The sequence below is a fragment of the Haliotis cracherodii genome, unplaced genomic scaffold (assembly GCF_022045235.1).
Source record: "Haliotis cracherodii isolate W230 unplaced genomic scaffold, xgHalCrac1.p SCAF_4, whole genome shotgun sequence".
Classification (NCBI taxonomy): Eukaryota; Metazoa; Mollusca; class Gastropoda; order Lepetellida; family Haliotidae; genus Haliotis; species Haliotis cracherodii.
The window spans coordinates 21,989,443-22,010,528 of NW_027266297.1; the positions used below are offsets into that span (position 1 = coordinate 21,989,443).

The 21,086-nt window shown below is 40.7% G+C and overlaps 2 protein-coding genes across 5 annotated transcripts in view; one reads left to right on the top strand and one right to left on the bottom strand.

Annotated features, from left to right (window-relative positions):
* The window catches only part of LOC139479224 (uncharacterized), a 26,263-nt gene extending 25,781 nt beyond the window's left edge, over positions 1-482 (bottom strand). The window contains exon 1 of one of the 2 annotated variants that reach the window (XM_071262078.1): positions 225-482. In XM_071262078.1, the coding sequence (XP_071118179.1) occupies positions 225-395 (171 nt within the window). In that variant the 5' untranslated portion in view covers positions 396-482. The remainder of the gene's footprint in view (positions 1-224) is intronic. The other variant, XM_071262079.1, reaches the window with a different exon arrangement.
* On the top strand, positions 380-20,989 carry LOC139479223 (putative RNA polymerase II subunit B1 CTD phosphatase RPAP2). Of its 3 annotated transcripts, none has more exons than XM_071262075.1 (10): positions 380-620; positions 1,792-1,928; positions 8,917-9,015; positions 9,890-9,955; positions 11,204-11,331; positions 13,967-15,401; positions 16,738-16,841; positions 18,104-18,184; positions 18,470-18,538; positions 19,091-20,989. In XM_071262075.1, exons 2-10 carry the CDS (start codon positions 1,812-1,814, stop codon positions 19,239-19,241), a joined length of 2,250 nt encoding a protein of 749 aa, XP_071118176.1. In that variant the 5' UTR covers positions 380-620; positions 1,792-1,811; the 3' UTR covers positions 19,242-20,989. The 3 variants fall into 3 exon arrangements, with proteins under 3 accessions (XP_071118176.1, XP_071118178.1, XP_071118177.1); XM_071262077.1 differs by having other exon boundaries at positions 16,741-16,841; XM_071262076.1 differs by lacking the exon at positions 380-620 and adding an exon at positions 633-725.
* The last annotated feature ends 97 nt before the right edge of the window (positions 20,990-21,086 follow it).

Consider the following 21,086-nt stretch of genomic DNA (forward strand, 5'->3'; position numbering starts at 1 on the left):
AAGCAGGACAGCCGCACAGGAACTCGCATATATTACGCAGAGCAATATATCTAGGTCCTGTGAACAGCCGATATCCCCTGAGCATTTTAATAAAAATATTGACAATGAGGAGCTCCTTAATTAAATTGGAGCATAGGTGGTGTTGAGGTTTGTTAAAACTTACAAGAAAGGTGTTAGATTGGACTGAATATAGAGGGTACGTTGTAGTATTTTGGCATAAATACCTCCTTACCTTCGATGTGTGATGTGTGATTTCCATCGTCAGCTGTTATGGGGATTCCCCTATATTGCAAGCTCTTACATAAGCTGGGCCTTGTCTGTTCCGGAAGGACACGAGTAATATCGAAAGTAGGCGATCTCAAAACGCGAATGAGGACGAAGAACTTCGTGACCATTTAGCATGTATGGGATGCGCCGGAGAGGTCAGCTCGTCGGAATATTCATGATAATGATGATCAAAATAAGTTGATGGAATCAGACTGGGTCCAGTCTATTGATACCTTAAGTTGGCGGCGCGCATACGGAGACGTAAACCAGCTTATAGTAGCGGAATATCATGTGCCTGCACGACATCGCTGTATGGAGCTTTGCGTAACTTTGTTGTGGCTCCAGTTTTCGTGGTATGTGTGATGTTTGGATGAAACCTTGCTGCTTGGTTTGAGCTGAGACCATAATAATAATAATCTATTATATGGTCACTGGTTTGAGTTCTTCTATGTACTCCGGTACTCAGTATGTTATTCTGTCTGTGTTCGTTGATAACTATCGCTTGTTGTATGTCCCATTTAACCTCATACCACACGCAGATGCTCAATTTAACCCTACTGCTGAATGAAACTACAGTAAAGTTGAAAACGGTGACAGTTTTAACAGTTGAACATGCTTCTGAGTCATTTCTACAACACATGTCGGTTTGAAATTTGAACTGCAAGTATCTCCACATATCGACATAAACATTGTTTTACATGGTAGATAACACACTGAGTTGGGACTCACATTTAATCGTTAAAAAATGCACGTCTCTGATCTATATACGTTGTGGGGGGACATTTAAATATGTCAAATCAGATTGTTAAAGATGGGTTATGGCAGATATTAAATATTTTAAACATGTCCATATCGTACTAGACATTTTTGTGTGTGTATTTGTGTGTGACATTGTTCTTTTTTCTTGACAAATAGTTAACCATGTTTATCCTGTCTAGTGGCTTCACAAAGTTGATATTTTATTGAGTCACAGCAGCCACGTGTACAAATGTCATCTACATCAGGTGACACGATGAGAAACGTGTAATATTTTAAAGGAAATCCTGGCAGTTTACCAGGCACAGCTTATATAGATCTTATTGGCTAAGGCCGCAGTGTGGCTCTCGCTTCACAGGTCTTGCATGACTCTTCAGTCCTTTGGGTTAGTTGTGTTAGGGTAGGTACCCCAACTCTTTCCTTACCACTTGGGTCCCCTTGGCCCTTTCCGATGAAGCACCTTTCAAATCAAAACCCATTCACATTTTTTTAATTCTTTGTATTGTTTTTCCTTTCAGACACCCACATTTAACCTTATGTTAAATAGAGTTTAGCACCTAAATGATTTAAATTTTTAACTTTGGAGCAGATGAGACCAGCATGCTGGTTAATGCACAGATATTAGTCATGTCAATGATTGTCTGTTTCAATGATTGTCTGTTTCAACATGTTCAAGCAGGTAAATGTTCCATTTGCATTATTGTGACATATGAATGCTACAGAACAGTCACGTTAGTACATCCTGATGTCCATGTTCTCTGCTAACAGACTGGTGAGTGAGTCTCGGGATGGCTGCCCAACAGGAGAAGCAGATACGTCATCGTGTGGCGAGTGAAGAGAAGGCGTTCCATGTTGTGCTGCGCCTCCTGGAAAACCCAATATCAGAGGACTACCTCAAGGATGCTGTATGTACTTGGTTATATATCTGTCACTGTCAAGAGACGTACTATCATCTCAATAATGAGGCATGTCACTGCCCATCACAATATGACCTCAATGTTTAAAGTTTGTGAAGAAAAGGAGGCCAGGAAACTATCAATCTCATTAAAATCAGACCTCAGTTCTCCCTACAGCTAAACAAAGATCTGAGGACATCCCATTACGGGTCACGTCAGAACTATCTTTCATCCGACCAAACAGAGCATCGCTTACCAGATTATGAAAGTGAAAATCGGAATGTGATTTCTAATCATGCAACCTTGAAAACTTTAACTCCGAACGATAGTTACGGGTTGTATGACTGAATTCTTACAATTTAGACCATCTATTATCCATTCAAGAATGTTCTTTTGTTCAGGTTTCAAATTTGTAATCGAGAATTTGTCAAACTGCCGTAAAGCACGAGAAAGCTGCCTTCTGACTGGTCATTCTATTGGTCGGTCAAAGTTTGCGCAAGGTCGGTCTCACGTGACACGTAATGGGATGTCCTCAGATCTTTGTTTAGCGGTAGCGAGAACTGAGGTCTGATTTTAATGAGATTGGAAAGTTTTGCGAGCAGGAAAGTACTGTGAAAACTGCTAATGACACACACTCGCAGTACAGTAAACTACGTTTACTATGGACACGCTTATAAGGAACTGACAGGTATAACGAACATTTTGTTTTATCCTGACCATTTGTTATATATGTGCTGTACATATGCTTATAACGAACTACAGTTTTAACAAACTTAAATTAGTGGCCCCTTTGCGTTCATTATTACCATAGTTTACTGTAGTTTCATGACGCAGTTATTTTTAGACCAACAATGAACAAAAGACGCAAGGAGGCATATATCTTTCATCCACTTCCACATTGTCAAACCAGCCAGCATATGATAAAACAAATAATCCCTCGCATCCTGTTTCCCTGGTTACACATTGTCACTCAGTGCCAATACTCTATATAATTAGTTTAATTCACTTACCTGCCATCACGCTGCTTCCATAACACTGAGTAGTCCAGACATACACCAGGCAGTCTATACTGTTAGATGCAAAGGGTACTCCAACCCCGTCCTGGTCAACTACAACAACACATGCATCTATAGTTTTTATAAAAACCCTGACTGACTCTGAGTTACCATTTCAACATGCCGCTTCCTGTTCATCAAAAATAGGGGCTGTAGGGTAGCCTAGTGGTTATAATAAAGCGTTAGCTCACCACGCCAAAGACCTGATTCCCGACATGGGTAAGATGTGTGAAGTCCATTTCTGGTGTCCCCCGCCGTGATATTGCTGGAATATTGCTAAAAACCTAACTCACTCACTCACTCATCAAAAATAACATATGCAAAAGTAGCTTTGATCTCAGATAATCATAACGGGGTGTCACAAAACATTCCAGGTGCAGTTAAGGCTATTGTCAGCCACTCGCAGTAAATTCATGAAGCAAAACTTTCCAGTTTTACAGAATTCTATTTTCCATTGCAGGGATTTCAAATTAAAATAGATAGATGCATCATTACATCGTACGGCAATATATACAGGTCAGAATAGTTATCCCCCCACTGGCAGTTGTCCGGGGTCCAGCAGGGCCAGTGATTCATCCTTTAATGAAAAGAACATGGAAAGAAACAGAATCCTTTCCTTTCATTAAGATTTAAAAATATTAGCATTCTTTACTCTGATGCATAGATTTTCTTTTAAAATATCAGCTGATTGACTTCTCATATTTGAGATTCTTCCTGTTGTTACCTGTGTATATGTTAATATCCATGCTGGCAGTAAGTTAACACAAAACCCAGAGCTGCACTTATGTTTGGATGGGGATTAAAGAGATTATAAACTTTTTAAAATCATGAGCAAGTAATCATGGAAGTATCAAAATCTAGCTGCAAGTATGATCAGAACAGCAAAAGTATTGTACATGTTGTAACAGTTCCTTCCTTTTGACAAGACTGAACGTTTCAGTGTGTTATCACTAGACCTTCATATAAGAGTCCGTCTAAATTGGTGGAAAATAAAGGAAATGAAGTGGTTAAAATTACACAGTAGTAGTAACAGCAATAGGCACCTCACCAATTTGATGCATAAGGAAAAAATACAAAAACTTGATATTTGTGTAAAATACTCCTTATGCCATAAAAGCAATACAGAAAGTTTGAGAACTGTGCTCTTGAAATAAAATATACTTATGTTTAAAATAAACTCCTCTTGTATGTATATGTAGGTATAAACTAATTTATTTCATATCAGAAAATAGAAAAATACTGAAATGATTTTAAGTTTAGACCTGGAAACCAACCCTACCCTCAGTTGAAATTTCTCTCAGGGAAACGCAATTGAGGTTAATTTCTATATCATAAAAAGAAAAAGGTACTTCTTCAGAGCTTGTCTGATATTTTCATTTTCTATATTTCACTGTAATATTTAACAGCTTTATTATGAACTGAGCTTCAGATGTAAGTCCTACACTAATGTGTTGCTTTGGAAACACTAAATGCAAAATATGATAATCATATCAAGAGACACAAGTTTAACGCTTGCGTAATGTGTATACATAAACTTATCCTATCTCACGTTCTTTCTTCTCCTTTAGATCCTTGTGTGCTAATATCCTAAAACAAAGATTCCAGCTTCTGAACACATCCCAGTTACCACAAAGACAAATGGTAGTCTTGGTTCTCAGGCACCACCCACATCATCATGAAGTTCGCTGCATGTTTTGTTTATATTTCCATTTTATTTTTTTTAAACAAAAAAATCCTTAAATATTCCAAGTGCAACGGTAGCCAAATACTGTATTTCAGTATTTTACTCGTCAAGGAATACATTTATGTAGGGAGGCGATTTCCCAGGTTGATTGTAACAACTGTTTATTTGGTTACATACAAATTTGAACACTATGTGGAACACTAAGCCATTGCCAGAAAACCAATTCTTTTTTTTTTTTACGCCTTATCAACATCGATGGTGAAAATAATGGGAACTGATCAAGATAAATGCATGGCTTGTAAGAATTGCAGACATACTTATTCATCAGCTGATCCACACAATTTCCGTGGTCTTTGTAAACTGGCTCAAAACTGCTTGCAATGTCCCCAGTTGCCTGAGGAAGCCTTTCGTTATTATCTACACAAATGCCAGAAATGCAGTGCCGATCGATGGTCAAAATCTAAATATGTTGAACATGGGCCTTCATCGTCTAAAAAACCCAAGCGTGTTACCAAGCCAGCCATCCTCTCGACAGTTCAAATGACCTCCTGTGTACCCCTGACTTCATTATCCGTTGAAGATGACGTCATATCGGACAGTTTTTACATATGAGGATGTTCCCGCCCAAACCAAACCACTACAGTTTCGACAACTACTGCTATCAACCATCCCAGCATTCCCTGAACCTCAGCCAAGAATTGCCTGTCATCCACTGCTACCTCATGGGATGATCTAGTACTCATCAAAGAGGCCACAGACCACAGTAGCATCGACCATGGCAGAGATCGATACCTCATGTTCGACCTCCCTTTCACCTGCAAAAAGAAAGAGTCGACATCGATTGCGCGCCTCTGACAAGGATCGACATCGACAACCGAAGGGTCAACATTTGAGGAATCATCATTTGAGGGATCAACATACGAGGATTCGACATTTGAGGAATCGACACCCGAGGGATCAACATTCTACGTATCAACAGTATCTAAACAGACTGATAAGATGCAGAACACTTACCACCAGCAGGAGAATCGACATCATACTAATGAAAAACATCTCTCTGATTCTGCGGCTCAATATCGATCATCAAATCGATTCTACACTCAAGGGCGAGATGGATATTTCCACAGGCCATAGGATCACCATTGACATCAGATCGATCTCAGTCCTCAGGCTCAGACCCACAGCAACATGCCTATCAACATTCCTACATAGATCGACATCACAGCTAGGATTGATACCCCCTCCAACGGATCGATACTGCCACATGCACTTCTATCCCTATACCCACATATCCGGACCACAGATCTATGTCTGAATACTATTGCTATACGCCACTGAAGGAGCGACATCAGGATTGTTATCGATACGCAGTTCGACATCAACTCTCATCTCATCCCACTGGTTCCTCCCATCGACAGCTGTCCAGATCAACAGTTCTGCAGCAGATCAACATCGCTTACTACCTGTTCCTAAGCAACAACCCCCACCAGCGGATGTGCCTACAAGGGATCCACCAACTATTCTCCCATTGCCCACTTCTTGGGATGATAGGGATCAAACTGGCCTCTCATCAACATTGCTATGAGCCATGACAATAGCCTTCCAACAACGCAATGCCCAATCGACATTACCGCCTCTTACTTCCCTTTCAACTTCTGCACAGGTCGCTCCTTCCTTGTACTATGGATCCAGTTCTTCTTGACATTCACAAAATGTTGACAGTCAAAACCCCTCCCCCCTTCTTCCACAAGCAGCTTCGACAACAATGATCCGGCTGATATGCTGCCTTGGATTGCTGACTTGGAAGTCGTTCTTCCAAAAACCATCTCAAAGGATACGTTGTCCCCAATTCCTTTTCATCTACCATCACTGTACCACCCAAGTGTTGTGTTTGATCTATCCAATAACTTTGAACAGGCCTTTACTGTGTTCTGTAGTCAGAAGGACAAGCTTCAGCCACCTCAATTTAACTTAGCAGATGCTTGCACTCATTGGTTGCCTTCCACCACCACAGTACCAGAACTAGATAAGGACATAACTACACTGAAATGCTAAGCGCTCTTCTGTCACCTTCAGGGGGCACGGGTGGCCCAGTCGTCTAAGGCGCCGCGATTCGCTGTGCAGAGTTGCGTCCCTTGGGTACGCCAGAAACCTATGATTGTGGGTTCGAATCCCGGTTCGCCCCGATTATGTTTCTAGGTTTGTCAGCACCATACCCGTGCTCGTGGGTTTCACTGAAGTTGTAAACGTCTGAGACCTGCACCACTTCGGGCTTTCCTCCCACATTAAGCTGACACGCCGCGATATAACTGGAATAATGTTAAAAGCGGCGTTAAACCCAACTCACTCACTCACTCTGTCACCTTCATTATTGAAGACCGTGAACCCACTCAATTGGACACTACCATTCGCTGCACTCTTCCGCTTACATCCTCCATTCTATCAGCCACTGAGGCCATCACCCTGTCTTATTCACGACAAGTTCCAGAGCATCATGGATCTCCTACCCCATGTTAAATCTTTTCGCTGTCATGGCCTCCTCCAATTTTGCCAGTGGGAAGACCACTTCAAGACTCGGATCTACCAAATGCCGTGGTCCACCTCGTACCTGTTAATCAGGTACCAGTACCTTCCATTATGGAAGGATGCTTATGGAAGTCTTCGCTTCCCACTATCCATGTGACATCTCAGTCACAGACGTGCTGGGCCTTCACCAGTTGGATCCATTGGTCCTGGCACAACAGTTGACGGCAGCTCATCAGCGCAGATAATGACACCACACCCCTCTTCAGCAGTACTATTCTCCGTATCCTGTACATACTCAATCAATATCAGAACATCACTCCTTTGCTTATAATCAATATAACTCGGGTTCCCAGACTGAGTACTAATTGGAGGGCGAAGTAACTCAATGTGTAGAGACTCCAGTATGGTAGTTTCGGCATTGTCCCAAACTCTTAAAGCATGTGATGTCTCAGTAATGGTTTGAGGACACCCTTTGGATGTTGTCGATCAGTTGTCTTCTCGTCTCAGGTGGTTCCTGAGTAGGGTCCAGATACCCACATGACTACCCGGACCTGTGGTTAGTCACGTGATATATTGTTTAATGACAACAACTCACTATAGCTTAGTGGTTACACAGATTGCTAAAGTTCACATTTCTTTCTGATGATGAACACATTCGTTTTTACTTGTATATGTTTGAGTAGAGATAAAGCTTCAGTTAACTTCCGTGTATGCATGATCTGATCGTTTGATACATGTATCTAAATAATTTTGTCAGGGTTGCGATAAAACAATTCCAAATCAGACATTTCGCTCCAAACTCTTGAGACCTTCAGTGGGTACCCGGACAGGGTCGGGTAATGGGGGGTTGGGTATCCGGGTAGTAAATGTGGACTCGCCCCAGCCCTAACAGTGACCCATTTGTTTGGGTGGTGACTATGGTGATGCTGGGGTGTGTTCTGGCAAAAGGCTTTTAGAAGCTGGAAACTTTATTTTAGGACGTATTCACACAAGGAGAAGGAAGAAATGTATAGTATGAAATAGGATAAGTTTATAGATATACAATGTATTGTAAAATTTTCAATTTCAAAATAAATATTGTATACTTTGTAATTTATTCTCTGGAAATGTGTCCAATTGTCATTTTCACTAGAGTAGGATGAAAATATGATTTGAATAGCAAAAGGCACTTCAGCACTTTACTGATGTGTATACAAAGTTTCATGTTATGTTCCAGGGAGAACCCTGCCTGTTTCTTACCTTCTGTAAATCTTAGAATTAACAACTCCATGTATAGAAGACATTTCACGTTGATGTGGCAAGCATGAGCCTTGAATTGTTGTGATATTCATATCTATTTGCACATTGAAGGTTTATCTTGCCCATGATCATGGCTGATAGGTGTCACTGATTTGTTATTGTCTAGTACATGATGGAGCAGGCAAACACATGTTGTCTGATTACATCCCTCATATTATGAACAATCTAGATTATCAATTACCTGTATGATATTTTGTTAGAACCCCTGGAACACCCTTTGATGGCAGACCAGAGACTTCAATCAAGCACAAGTATTTTAAGGAGCCAATCATGAATGTAAAGAGCCTTCCCAAGGCTACAAAGTGAAATTTTATACATGACTAGTCATATACGTACTTTGTTGTATAAAAGACCACACCAGTAGAAGACTTTTTCCATATTCATGCTAAATGAAATATCCCCTCTGTAGCATTATACATGTGGTCTGTTTCAGGGTCAGCTGATTTCGACCAGTCACTATGCTGATGTGGTTGAGGAACGGTCCATAGCCAAGGACTGTGGCTACCCAATCTGTAGCAACAAGCTGACCAAAGTAAATTTTTTATATTGGCCTGTACACAATTTGCTTATTTTACTCTTATTTCCTACTGTTTTTAAGTAGTCCCATGTAAAAGGAACTGCTCTAGTGGTTTTGTAAGAATTTGACCTCCATGTTTTGTCTTGACAAACATAATATGCGAGGACATCTCAGGCATATCATGTCAAGTATCCCTCATCTCTTGCCCTGTGAATTTCTAAGCTATGTGTGCCATTTTAATCGATTATGTTTTTTCCTGCAAATATTTTGTAGTCAATTACATCAATATAATTAAAACTAGACATTATACTCTGATACGATAGGATACCTCGCTGGTTCAACAAAATCTGACGACATCTCCGTAGAAGATCATGTCAGATGAACCCTGAGCATGCTGAGTGAATTTGACCACCCAATCAAAATGAAGATGTCAACTTTCTGAAACGATTCAGCTTCATTTCTTAACACTGCTTAACCACCTCAATTTGGAAATTTTGATCTAAGCTGTACAAACTGTCCAAAAAGTCATATACCCTTGATAGTACACCTTCTTGGGTGTCGATGCCATGGCACTGAAGAATGGTGTATGACATATTCACCACAATATGATAGTGTGGCTTTATGTGTTTGCATTCAGAATTTCCTAATTGTATTTGTTTTCGAGAAACAAAATCAGATGTTTGTGTTAATGGTTTTCCCACTCGACACTGATTGGCTGATGAGAAAGTTCTCCTGATGCAACCCCGATTGAGGTGTTGTCAGATCTTCAGGCACAGAGGTATCGTATATCTTAAGTAAAAGATCTGATCTTAATGAGATTGTTTGTTTCATGTAGTGGTTGCATGACTTGCATACATATCTATGACACATTCTGCTGGTGTTGTTTCAGGTTCCTAAACAACAGTACAAAATATGCACAAAGTCAAATATGGTCTATGATATCACAGAGAGGAAGGTAGGTTTTAGTAACTATCTAAAACTCATTAACTCATCATTACTGATCAATCTTACACTGCCTCATCTTGATGCAGTACGAGTGGCCCAGTCGTAGAAGACGCCTCAATTCATTGTGCAGAGTTAAGTCCCTGGGGCATGCCAGAAACGTATGATTGAGGGTTCAAATCCGAGTTTGCCCTGATTATGTTTCTAGGTTCTTCACCACCATACCATGCTCGTGGGTTTCACCCAAGTGGTAAACGTCTGATACTTGCATCACTTCAGGCTTTCCTCCAACATTAAGCAGACATGCAAGGATATAACTCGAATACACTACAAAGCAGAGTTAAACCTCACTCAATCTCTCTCTGTGCCTCATCTTGAACCCTATATGTCCCCAGGTACATTGCATGGCTCAATGAACTGGTTGCTGCTGACAAGTTTTTATTATTATGATGATGACAACAAATTAGATAGTTGTATAGCACTCTGGCCCAGAGGGCTGCAAGGCACTTGTGGTCAAAGGCAAATATGATGTTGACCATAGAAGAGCAGAGCCTTAATATACTTATAGAGGTTCCTCTAAACCTGGAGTCCTACTCAATATTTTCAAGTATCTGTCCCTGATGATGCTGATAGTCCCGGGTCCTGTTTCCAGTATGTGTGGACCCATTTTTGGTGCCCCCCGGATGAGATATTGCTAATACAGTCGTGCCCCGAATCCGGACAATACACTTCCGCTGGTGGTAATCCTTTGATTCGTGAGAAGTCAATTAACCAAGTGACACATTATTGTTTAAAATTCAAACCTCAAAATGTGGTAAAGTTCAAACTTCCATGACAGACTTTTTGAAATGTGTATGAATAAAGATTTAGTGGATGTATCTGTTTGTTCTGTCATCTGTCATGAGTTGCATAATTGAAGGGAAGTAACTCCTCCAGTAAGAAGCTGGTTTCAGTTATACAGAAATTCGTTTATATGGACGAATTGTGAAATGACGCAAGTGTCCGTATAAACGAGGCACGACTGTACTAGAATAACCATACTCACTCCCTGATATTAGTAGGTACAGAGTTCCAAAGTACAGATCGAGTATTTTAACCTGATATGAAGCGTCCATCACCCAGTGTCCATGGTAGACAAACATATCCTCACATAGCTCTGCCAATGACTTCACATCTGTGTTTGCTACAGCAGGACCAACAAGTACACTGTAGGAATTCCTGAGGCTTTCATTTTTTTATGCCATTTTTTTATTTTTTTCAGAAATTTTGCAGTAACTTCTGCCTTAAGGCCTCTCAGTTCTTTGAGAAGCAGATGTCTACATCACCAGTTTGGTCGAGGGAACGTGAACCCAAGGTGGACTTTGAGTTCCTAGCTGTACAAGCCAAGAGGTTGGTTGCCTACCTGCATGTGCATAATGGTGGAATCGACTCTTTTACCTTGGGTACCAATATGTAGCTTATGGGAAGCTTGTATGCACAAGTAGTAATACCTACAGATGCTCTCCCTTAGCAAATGGTTCCAGGTTTTGCAAAGGTTAATAACCCTAATAGTACAGTATGTACACAAATAATATATCAATTATCATGGTCATACTGTCAGTTGTTGTCTTGCCTTGGAAAAGAAACCTTGTAATACTTACAGGCAAGTGCTAAAACGTGTTAAAACTGTATGAATCCTGTGGATATTGTTACATGAGTGTATTATCATGGTTGTGTCAGTATGCTCTCAGGGCTACAACAGGGTTCGAAAAGTCTGCTCATATTGACTTGGGGTGAAACGATACAGCAAGTTCACGATACGATGCGTATCACGATACATAGGTCACGATACGATACGTATCACGGTACACATTTACTTCAAATCGCATGGAAACTTCTTGACAGTGAATATTTCAGAGCAAAAGGTTCAAAAGGAAAAGCTAGCTCTAGACACATTTACCTATAGCTGACTGATAAGAATGCCAGGGGTCATTAAACGAGTAGTAATTAATATATTTCAGCTAGTGTATGTCTTGTATTGAAACAGTAAAAAGGTATCGTGTATCGTATCGTCACATGAAAACTCACGATGCATCAGTGCACCAATGTATTGTTTCAACCCATTTTAGGGAAATGGCTGATATGATTTTAATTGTAGGTTGGTAGGATTGACAAAAAAACAACACATTTTGATTACCAAACAGGTCAAAGAAAGGATTGTTTTCAAAAACAGCATGACTCTAAAAACGAAAACGAACGGTGCTAGACACATGGTTGAGCTAGTTTGCATTAATGGGCGGATATGAATGTAGATAGCTATGACTTTGAATAATTTTGTCGTAAATATCCTCAGATTAATTACAGAAAATGATAATAAAACTGAGAACATGAAATTTTATTAGTCTATACAAAGACGTAAATCTATATACGTCTGTGGTTTATAAAATTTAAGAGGGCAAGTGTTAATATCACAGGAATAGTACAAAATAATATGTACTTGCCCTGCACGACAAGTAGGGTTTAAGAATTACTTCGAGCCCAGGTACAGTGGTCTAAGCTGACACAAATTGCTTTGTGCTGGGTTGTGTCCCTCATCCGTGGCAGGATTATGTTTCTTGGTCTATCATCACTCTAGATGAACATACCCTAGCACACCGATAAACTGAAATACTGTTCATTAATCCCAATTGGCTCATACCCCTTGCTGCTGGCCGTCTCCACGGTAACAAGCATTTGTAGCTCAAAGATACTTACTTCACAATCAGGTCGTGAGTTGCATGTTCAGTGTAGGAACAATATAATTTGCAATCTTGAGTGTCCATTTTGTCTGAAGGCCTACAAAACATGCTGAGAATGTAATTGTTCACAGTGTTGTCAGCATGATTCATGGTCATAATGCTCCAGGCCAGGAACCCCGTTTCTCACACAGAGGCAAGTACTAGAGGATGTACTGACCACCAACATCAGCCTGATACAGTTAGCAAACTTTTCGGTTCCTCAATATTGCATGGAACTGACATCCAAACAAACTGTGGGTTAGTTAGTCTGTGAAGCTCTCCCATAATATCTGTCACACTTAGGCAAGTTCTAGTGGATGTACTGACCACCAACATCAGCCCGATACAGTTTGCGTACTTACACTTGGTGTGCCTCTGTTGCATGGAACTGACATCCAAACAAACTGTGTGTTAGTCTGTGAAGCTCTCCCATAATATCTGTCACACTTAGGCAAGTTCTAGAGGATGTACTGACCACCAACATCAGCCCGATACAGTTAGCAAACTTTTCGGTTCCTCAATATTGCATGGAACTGACATCCAAACAAACTGTGGGTTAGTTAGTCTGTGAAGCTCTCCCATAATATCTATCACACTTAGGCAAGTTCTAGTGGATGTACTGACCACCAACATCAGCCCGATACAGTTTGCGTACTTACACTTGGTGTGCCTCTGTTGCATGGAACTGACATCCAAACAAACTGTGGGTTAGTCTGTGAAGCTCTCCTATAATATCTGTCACACTTAGGCAAGTTCTAGAGGATGTACTGACCACCAACATCAGCCCGATACAGTTTGCGTACTTACACTTGGTGTGCCTCTGTTGCATGGAACTGACATCCAAACAAACTCTGTGTTAGGGTGTGAAGCTCTCCTATAATATCTGTCACACAGCCTGCAAGACATGGTTCCAACCAACTTGCATGCCTTGTTTCCTTAGCAGAATCAGTGAAGTGGCAACTTTAAGTTAATATAACTAGGACAAGGACTGACTGACTGACTAATCTGGGGTGGGACATTTTATTAAAAAAAGTGTTTTTGCATTCTGTCTTTTCAAGGGGGGGGGGGGTGTCATGGAAAAGATGTACAGGGACTTGGGAGGGTCATCCAAAGTCCAAAGATAGGACAAGCATTAGGGGGGTGTCAATAAACAGATCCTGATCCTCTCTCCTCTGTAATAAATGACCGATCCCTTTATTAGCAATTATTTAAATATTTAATCATGTTAATAACATTTTCTGAACATTGTATTTATCCTCCATATCCAGATGTACTGTCGGTGATGAGGTGTTGCTAAGCTTGCCACAGACAGACTTGAAGAAGGAGGTACTAAAACTAGAAAAGCAGGACCAGATCAGTTCCTCTAAACAGAAGCAACCTGACAGAGCTGCAAGTCCTGAATCAAGCACAGTAACTACCCAGCCCCAAACAGATGACGATTCTTCAAACCTACTCTCAAACATTGTAGAACACATGGCTGACATGACTGTTGCTGACGTGCATCAGGTTCATGGAATTAATGTGGACTTTTCAGAGCCGAGTACTCAAGGGGAGGCAACACTTGAGAAAGTGAAGGATGTTTGTCCGATGTCAGCGAAAATAGATACATTAGAAAAGGTTACTAATGATCAAAGTGCCTTGGAAATTAATAGGATTAAAGATGAAAGTTCAACAGTTGAAGGTAAAATAGGTCAAGGTGTGTCTGAAGGTGAAGGTCATGTTGCAAGTTCAGAGGTTAAGGGTCAGCGTAACGGAGAGTCGAAAGAAGACTATGTGATGAGGCTACTGAGTAGAAAGAAGCATCTGTTGGGTCAACTGGCAGATATTCAGGAAGCTGAAGGAGGCAAGAAAACTGATAAGGATGAATCCGGTTCTTCGAGTAAAGAGAGTGGTCATAATGTGATTGACTCGGATGAAGAGGATGACGATTCTTGTATTGAGGATGGGCATAAGATACAGGAAAACATTATCACAGATATGTCTCTTGAAAAGAGAACAAAAGTTTCAGATCTCCATCCTGCCACTGTATTAATCACAGATCTGTCAGCCTCTGCTAAAGGAGGCCCTACTGCTAAAACATCACCATCACAAAGGCAGACACCAGCTAAAGGTACAGGTCCTACTGCTAAAACATCACCATCACAAATACAGACACCAGCTAAAGTTACAGGTCCTACTGCTAAAACATCACCATCACAAATACAGACACCAGCTAAAGGTACAGGTCCTACTGCTAAAACATCACCATCACAAATACATACGCCAGCTAAAGGTACAGGTCCTGCTAAAACATCACCGTCACAAATACAGACACCAGCTAAAGGAACAGGTCCTACTTCAAAAACACCAGCTTCCACATTACGTCCTCTCAATGCAGTTGCCAAGGTGCTGGAAGAATGGGTCACACGGGACTCTCTTAAGTTCTTGGGCGTTGTTGAGAAAGAGGCTATGGCTGTGAACCAGCCAGAGCTTGACAAGAAGTATGGCGAACTGTGCAAGATGGTAGCAGATCAGGAGAAAGATTTTGAGAGCCTGCTTGGGGAAGTGCAAGTAGAAGATGACAAACAGGCATCAGGACCAATACCGGACTACAAGCAGATAGAAGCTGAGGCTAAAGACTTTGAGCTGAGAGTGAGGGAGTTCTACAGGGGGTCTGTGGGGGGACGGAAAAAAGGGACGAAGGACAAAGTTGAAAACACACAGGTGGGTTCCTAGTTCTGTAGCAGCTTTTGGGAGTTTCTTCATGAATATTGTTTTGACATGTCAGAAATGAAAGAAGCTGATAGTATCTAAATACTCATCTTCAACATGTCTCATGCATGTTAATGTTTTTGATAATAGACCTTGTTGCTTAATCAGTATTATATCTAAGGCTGAAAAAAATCATAATCTGCCGTACATTTCATTTATATTTCCAATTCCATTTTTAAAAAAAATCCTAATACTTAGAATCTATGCAGTTACTTCCCTTTACATGTAGACAGCTTTACTGTGCTTCTCATGTTGTGCTTCTCATGGTATGCTTGTCTTAAGAGGCGACTAAGGGAATCGAGTGGTCAGGTCAATAGCATGGATCGATGCTCATGATATTAATCACTGGATTGTGTACACACCAATTTCATATACCTGTAATATTGCTGAGCGCGGTGTAAAACAACAAACAAACAAAGAATCATCTTATAGTTGCAATTGGAGTTGCATGCTTATTATATGGGGAGGCCCTTTCCCAGGTTGATGGTGCACAACTGTGTATTTAGTTACATACTAGTTTGAACAAGCAAAAAAAGACACCGCCCACCTTCACTATATTTTCAAAAGTCATTGTCTGAGAACCAATTCTTTAAATTTTTTAAGCCTACGCTTGACAATTTATCTCTGTCAGAAGTAAAAGTTAATCTAAACAAATATTTATTATATATATAATGTTATACATTGTCGTAATGAATTAGTAATTAGGTTTGCATCATTTTGTTGTTGCCACATACCTACAAAGGAGGAAAATAGCTATGTGTGTTGCCTTCTTTCTTTACTTCATCATGTAGATGACATTCTTAAAATAAAGTTAGGCGTGACAACAATCAATAATCAGTTGGAGTGGTTAGCATGGTTGGTGTCAATAACATATTCACAACTGGTGAAATTGCGCTCTGCACCTATAACTGTATAACACTTGCCATTACAAAAAAACATGTCTGTGGTAGAAATAATCACATTTGCCTGAAACAGTTTGTTCATAAAATATGAATAATAAAATGTCTCTCACCTCACATTTTAACTTGTCAATAGAAATTACATTTTTTTTTATTGTATCCTTTCCAGCTGATTACCATGCTTACAGATTTCAGTGCTAAAAATTAAGGGGGATTTTTTAGATTTGCTGCACTACTGTATGAATCTAGGTTCCCCCTAAATTTGAAATTTTAAACATAAGGGTTATGACACGGACTCCACTCTTATGCTTGATTTTGAACCTTGAATTTGTGTTTGTATTTTGCTTGTATTCATTCCTTGTGTTGAGTTTCTAACTTCCTGTGTCCAGCAGTCTGCAGGAAGTCCCCGCCAGAAGGTGCAGCTGCCGACTGTAGACTCCCACGACCAGATGGTGATACGGAGGAAGATAGTACTGGAGAGACTTGACAAAATGTATGTATCCCTCATACCCACCTCTGTCAGTACAGGTCTGTAGGACACACTAGATAGTGTATGTGTCCCTCATACCCACCTCTGTCAGTACAGGTCTGTAGGACACACTAGACAGTGTATGTGTCCCTCGTACCCACCTCTGTCAGTACAGGTCTGTAGGACACACTAGATAGTGTATGTGTCCCTCATACCCACCTCTGTCAGTACAGGTCTGTAGGACACACTAGATAGTGTATGTATCTCTCATACCCACATCTGTCAGAACAGGTCTGTAGGACACACTAGATAGTGTATGTATCTCTCATACCCACCTCTGTCAGTACAGGTCTGTAGGACACACTAGATAGTGTATGTATCCCTCATACCCACCTGTCAGTACAGGTCTGTAGGACACATTATAGGTTGTGGGTGTCCCTCGTACCCACCTCTGTCAGTACAGGTCTGTAGGACACACTAGATAGTGTATGTGTCCCTCATACCCACCTCTGTCAGTACAGGTCTGTAGGACACACTGGACAGTGTATGTGTCCCTCGTACCCACCTCTGTCAGTACAGGTCTGTAGGACACACTAGATAGTGTATGTGTCCCTCGTATCCACCTCTGTCAGTACAGGTCTGTAGGACACACTAGATAGTGTATGTGTCCCTCGTACCCACCTCTGTCAGTACAGGTCTGTAGGACACACTAGATAGTGTATGTGTCCCTCGTACCCACCTCTGTCAGTACAGGTCTGTAGGACACACTAGACAGTGTATGTGTCCCTCGTACCCACCTCTGTCAGTACAGGTCTGTAGGACACACTAGATAGTGTATGTGTCCCTCATACCCACCTCTGTCAGTACAGGTCTGTAGGACACACTAGACAGTGTATGTGTCCCTCGTACCCACCTCTGTCAGTACAGGTCTGTAGGACACACTAGGTAGTGTATGTGTCCCTCATACCCACCTCTGTCAGTACAGGTCTGTAGGACACACTAGATAGTGTATGTATCCCTCGTACCCACCTCTGTCAGTACAGGTCTGTAAGACACACTAGATAGTGTATGTGTCCCTCGTACCCACCTCTGTCAGTCTGTAGGTTAAATGTGTAGGACACACCAGACAGTGAATGTATCCCTCATTCCCATCTCTGATCCTCAGTACAGTTGTCTTCTGGCCTGTTACCTACAGCGGACATAGTCACAGGGAGTGACATGACATCAGTACCAACTTTCACTCCAGTTATGTGACCAGGAATCTCAACGCTCCCCATTTGTTTCAGAATTCCCGATCTCCTGTCTCCCCTGTGTCTCTCCATCCAAGATGTGTCGCAGCACCTCCGAGAACTCGTCTACACATTCAGGTAGTAGCACCCTTGAATTGGAACATGTATCATATCAGCACCTGTACGTGTAGCTTGATGATACCATATGGCAACTATTTAATTCAACACTCATGGCAATATTCTGGCAGTGTAACATTTCTTGAGTCAAAATGACAAATATTTCAGTATAATCACGTTAATGTTGTTAAGTATTAGTTTCCTGGAATTTATGAGATCAACATCAGTTATAAATTATCAAGAAAACTGAGCTCAGTGGAACATTGAGACTTGATGGTTGAATATGTGGAGTGGGTTTGGTTTCAGTTTCACAAGTCAGAATATTCTCTTCAAGCCAGGACAGTGGAGCCTAGTGGCATTCATCCTGATGAAGATGTAAGTCCAGAGCAACCATTGTCTGTAATAATACAGTTAAATATTCCTGTTAAAGATTTTACTACTTCATGTCTGAAGCCTGTCACTGAATAAATGATAAAATGATACTGTTTGAGTAGTGTGACAAATTGTACTCCTACTCATGAATGTCATACCGGTACTTTTTTTATTTTATTTCCTACACACACCCCCTCCATCCCACACCTCCCTATAATAAATGACCATTCCCTTACTATGCTAACTTGCAATCTATTTCTGTTTAGTTTGGATTCCATAGCCTTGTTACTAAGCTGTCCATGATTAATGAAAAAATTAATCTGCAGGAACTTCAGAATAATGAGATATCTGCCCACCATTTTCATGATCCAAGCACTTTGCTTATTCTTGAAGAACTATTTGTAATGATTAGAGTGGATGTTAAATTTCATTCACTGGTTTCACATTAACACTGGGTATAACTGTTAATAGCTGTAGTTCATAACACAATCCCAGAATGACGAGTACTGATAGGATGCTGTGACATCTGTTCTGTTTTCACCATTCTCTCTGTAGGCTGGCATTGAAGTCGAAGAGGATCCAGGCATCCTTCAAAGAACAGTCAGCCTCTAAATACTTCAACATTCTTCTGACTGGCATTGGCCATACACTTGCTGATCTGGATGAAGTTGTGGAATGGCTGGCATGTCTGAAGCTAGACAGCTGACACCTCAGATTGTAGTACACCGAGAAGTCCTCACTTCATCAGATACAAACTCAGGGGGTTGATCATTGAAGTACCCTCTGAATTACTGTTAAGCATTAATTGTCATATAAAGACTTATAAAGATATTAAATAGAAATAAGTCTTATTTTATAATCTGATATGTTTTTACATATTGGTTGAGATGACATATGATTATTTTCTGTATAAGTTGTCAAGAATTATGTAATCCCCGTGCAGAATTGCATCCCTTGACTGCCAAGGTCTGTCGGCAGTTGGTTTGAATCCAACATTCACCTAGATTATGATCCTTGGTTCATCCATGCTAACCCATGCTAACTGGCATCACCAATGTTGGTAATGAACTGCATTATTTGACAATCCCCCCTCCCCCCCCACATGTTACTTGGACAAGCTGGGATATAACCAAAATGCTGTATCAAGCATTGTGTATCCAAGTTTATTTCATCCATGTTACTGTAAATCTTGAAATTAACACAGGTGTGAATTAAATGCAAAAAATGTCAGTGGTCTTTGCTAATTTCGCATGTATGTCTCCAAATGACTGTCAACAATAAGACAGCCTCACTGCACACTTTGGATAGCAGAAATACCAACTTGAATAAACACAAACACGGTTTATTATATATAATTGTATATAAAAATGTCATTCAAAGAATCTGAATTACACAATGGTCATCCGGTGAGTTATCACTGCTGGGGTCAAGAGTTCTACCCACTCATGTCATGCTTGTTGACACCTCCTCATACCAATCAGTCAACTGTTGTTGGTTCTCTTGTTTTATTGCCTTTGAACCTCCTTAATGCCAGTCCACAGAGTAAACATAAACTGTGTGTTGTTTTTAGGAAAACACTGTTTATTGTTTTTACGGAAGTGCTCAACTCATGATCAGCGCTAATAAGCAGTGCTATTTGCAGTTTGATTGGATTAAGGTAAGGATATATATTATTCCACTGGGGATGGCTGGGATGGGTTGGGGTGAGTCGCTTTGATGTTGAGTCGCAGATTTGGCTGGGGGTCGGCAGTCGCATTAATTTCCATATTTACGCTATGTCATCAGGGAAGCCTAGTGGTAAAAGCATTAGCTCACTGGATGGTGGGGTAGCCTAGTTGTTGAAGCATTATCTCGTCATGCCGAAGACCTGAGTTCGATTCCCCACATGAGTACAATGTGTGATACCCATTTCTTGTGTCCCCCGCCGTGATATTGCTGGAATATTGCTAAAAGCAGGGTAAAACCATACTCACTCACTCATTAGCTCATCACAACTTAGGCCTGAGTTTGATTCCCAACGTGTTAAGCCTTTTTCTTGTGTCCCATGCTACATTGGTGGAATAATGCCAACTGTGATATAAAACCATAGTGAGCTGACTCATATACTCTACTTCATGTCTTTGCATGTACTGTTAGGTCTTTACCATAACACCATCTGCCATGCTGTGCGTATTTTCCATAGGTGGCATGGTAGGACAAGGTGTAAAAGAGTGCTAAGGGTGAGTGGACTCCCTGTTGATTTTTAATGGGTCCAGGAGTTGCCTCCCTTTGAGTGTTAGACTCTGAAGTGATCTTGTTACCATCAAAAATTCTGCTCTATGTAGGTTTGTTGGAAACTATGAATTCAGTTAAAATCAGAATTTCGGATTCCTGTGATAAGAGAAAATAAAACTACATAACTGTATGTAATCATGAAATTTTGTTGAATTTGTACAGCATTTTGTGGAATGAATAAAACTGTGAAATATGTGTGCTTTGCATGGTGAGAAGAATCTTTGTGGTTGGTAAATGTCATAATAGGTGGATCTAGGAGTTAGAAGAGTAGGGTGGT

Excerpts from the sequence above, each read along its gene's own strand:
- LOC139479223 (XM_071262075.1), top strand. The coding sequence starts at position 1,812 with ATGGCTGCCCAACAGGAGAAGCAGATACGTCATCGTGTGGCGAGTGAA. Across the intron at positions 15,402-16,737 it reads ACAAAGTTGAAAACACACAG|CAGTCTGCAGGAAGTCCCCG; the intron begins GTGGGTTCCTAG and ends TCCTGTGTCCAG. Across the intron at positions 16,842-18,103 it reads CTGGAGAGACTTGACAAAAT|AATTCCCGATCTCCTGTCTC; the intron begins GTATGTATCCCT and ends CATTTGTTTCAG.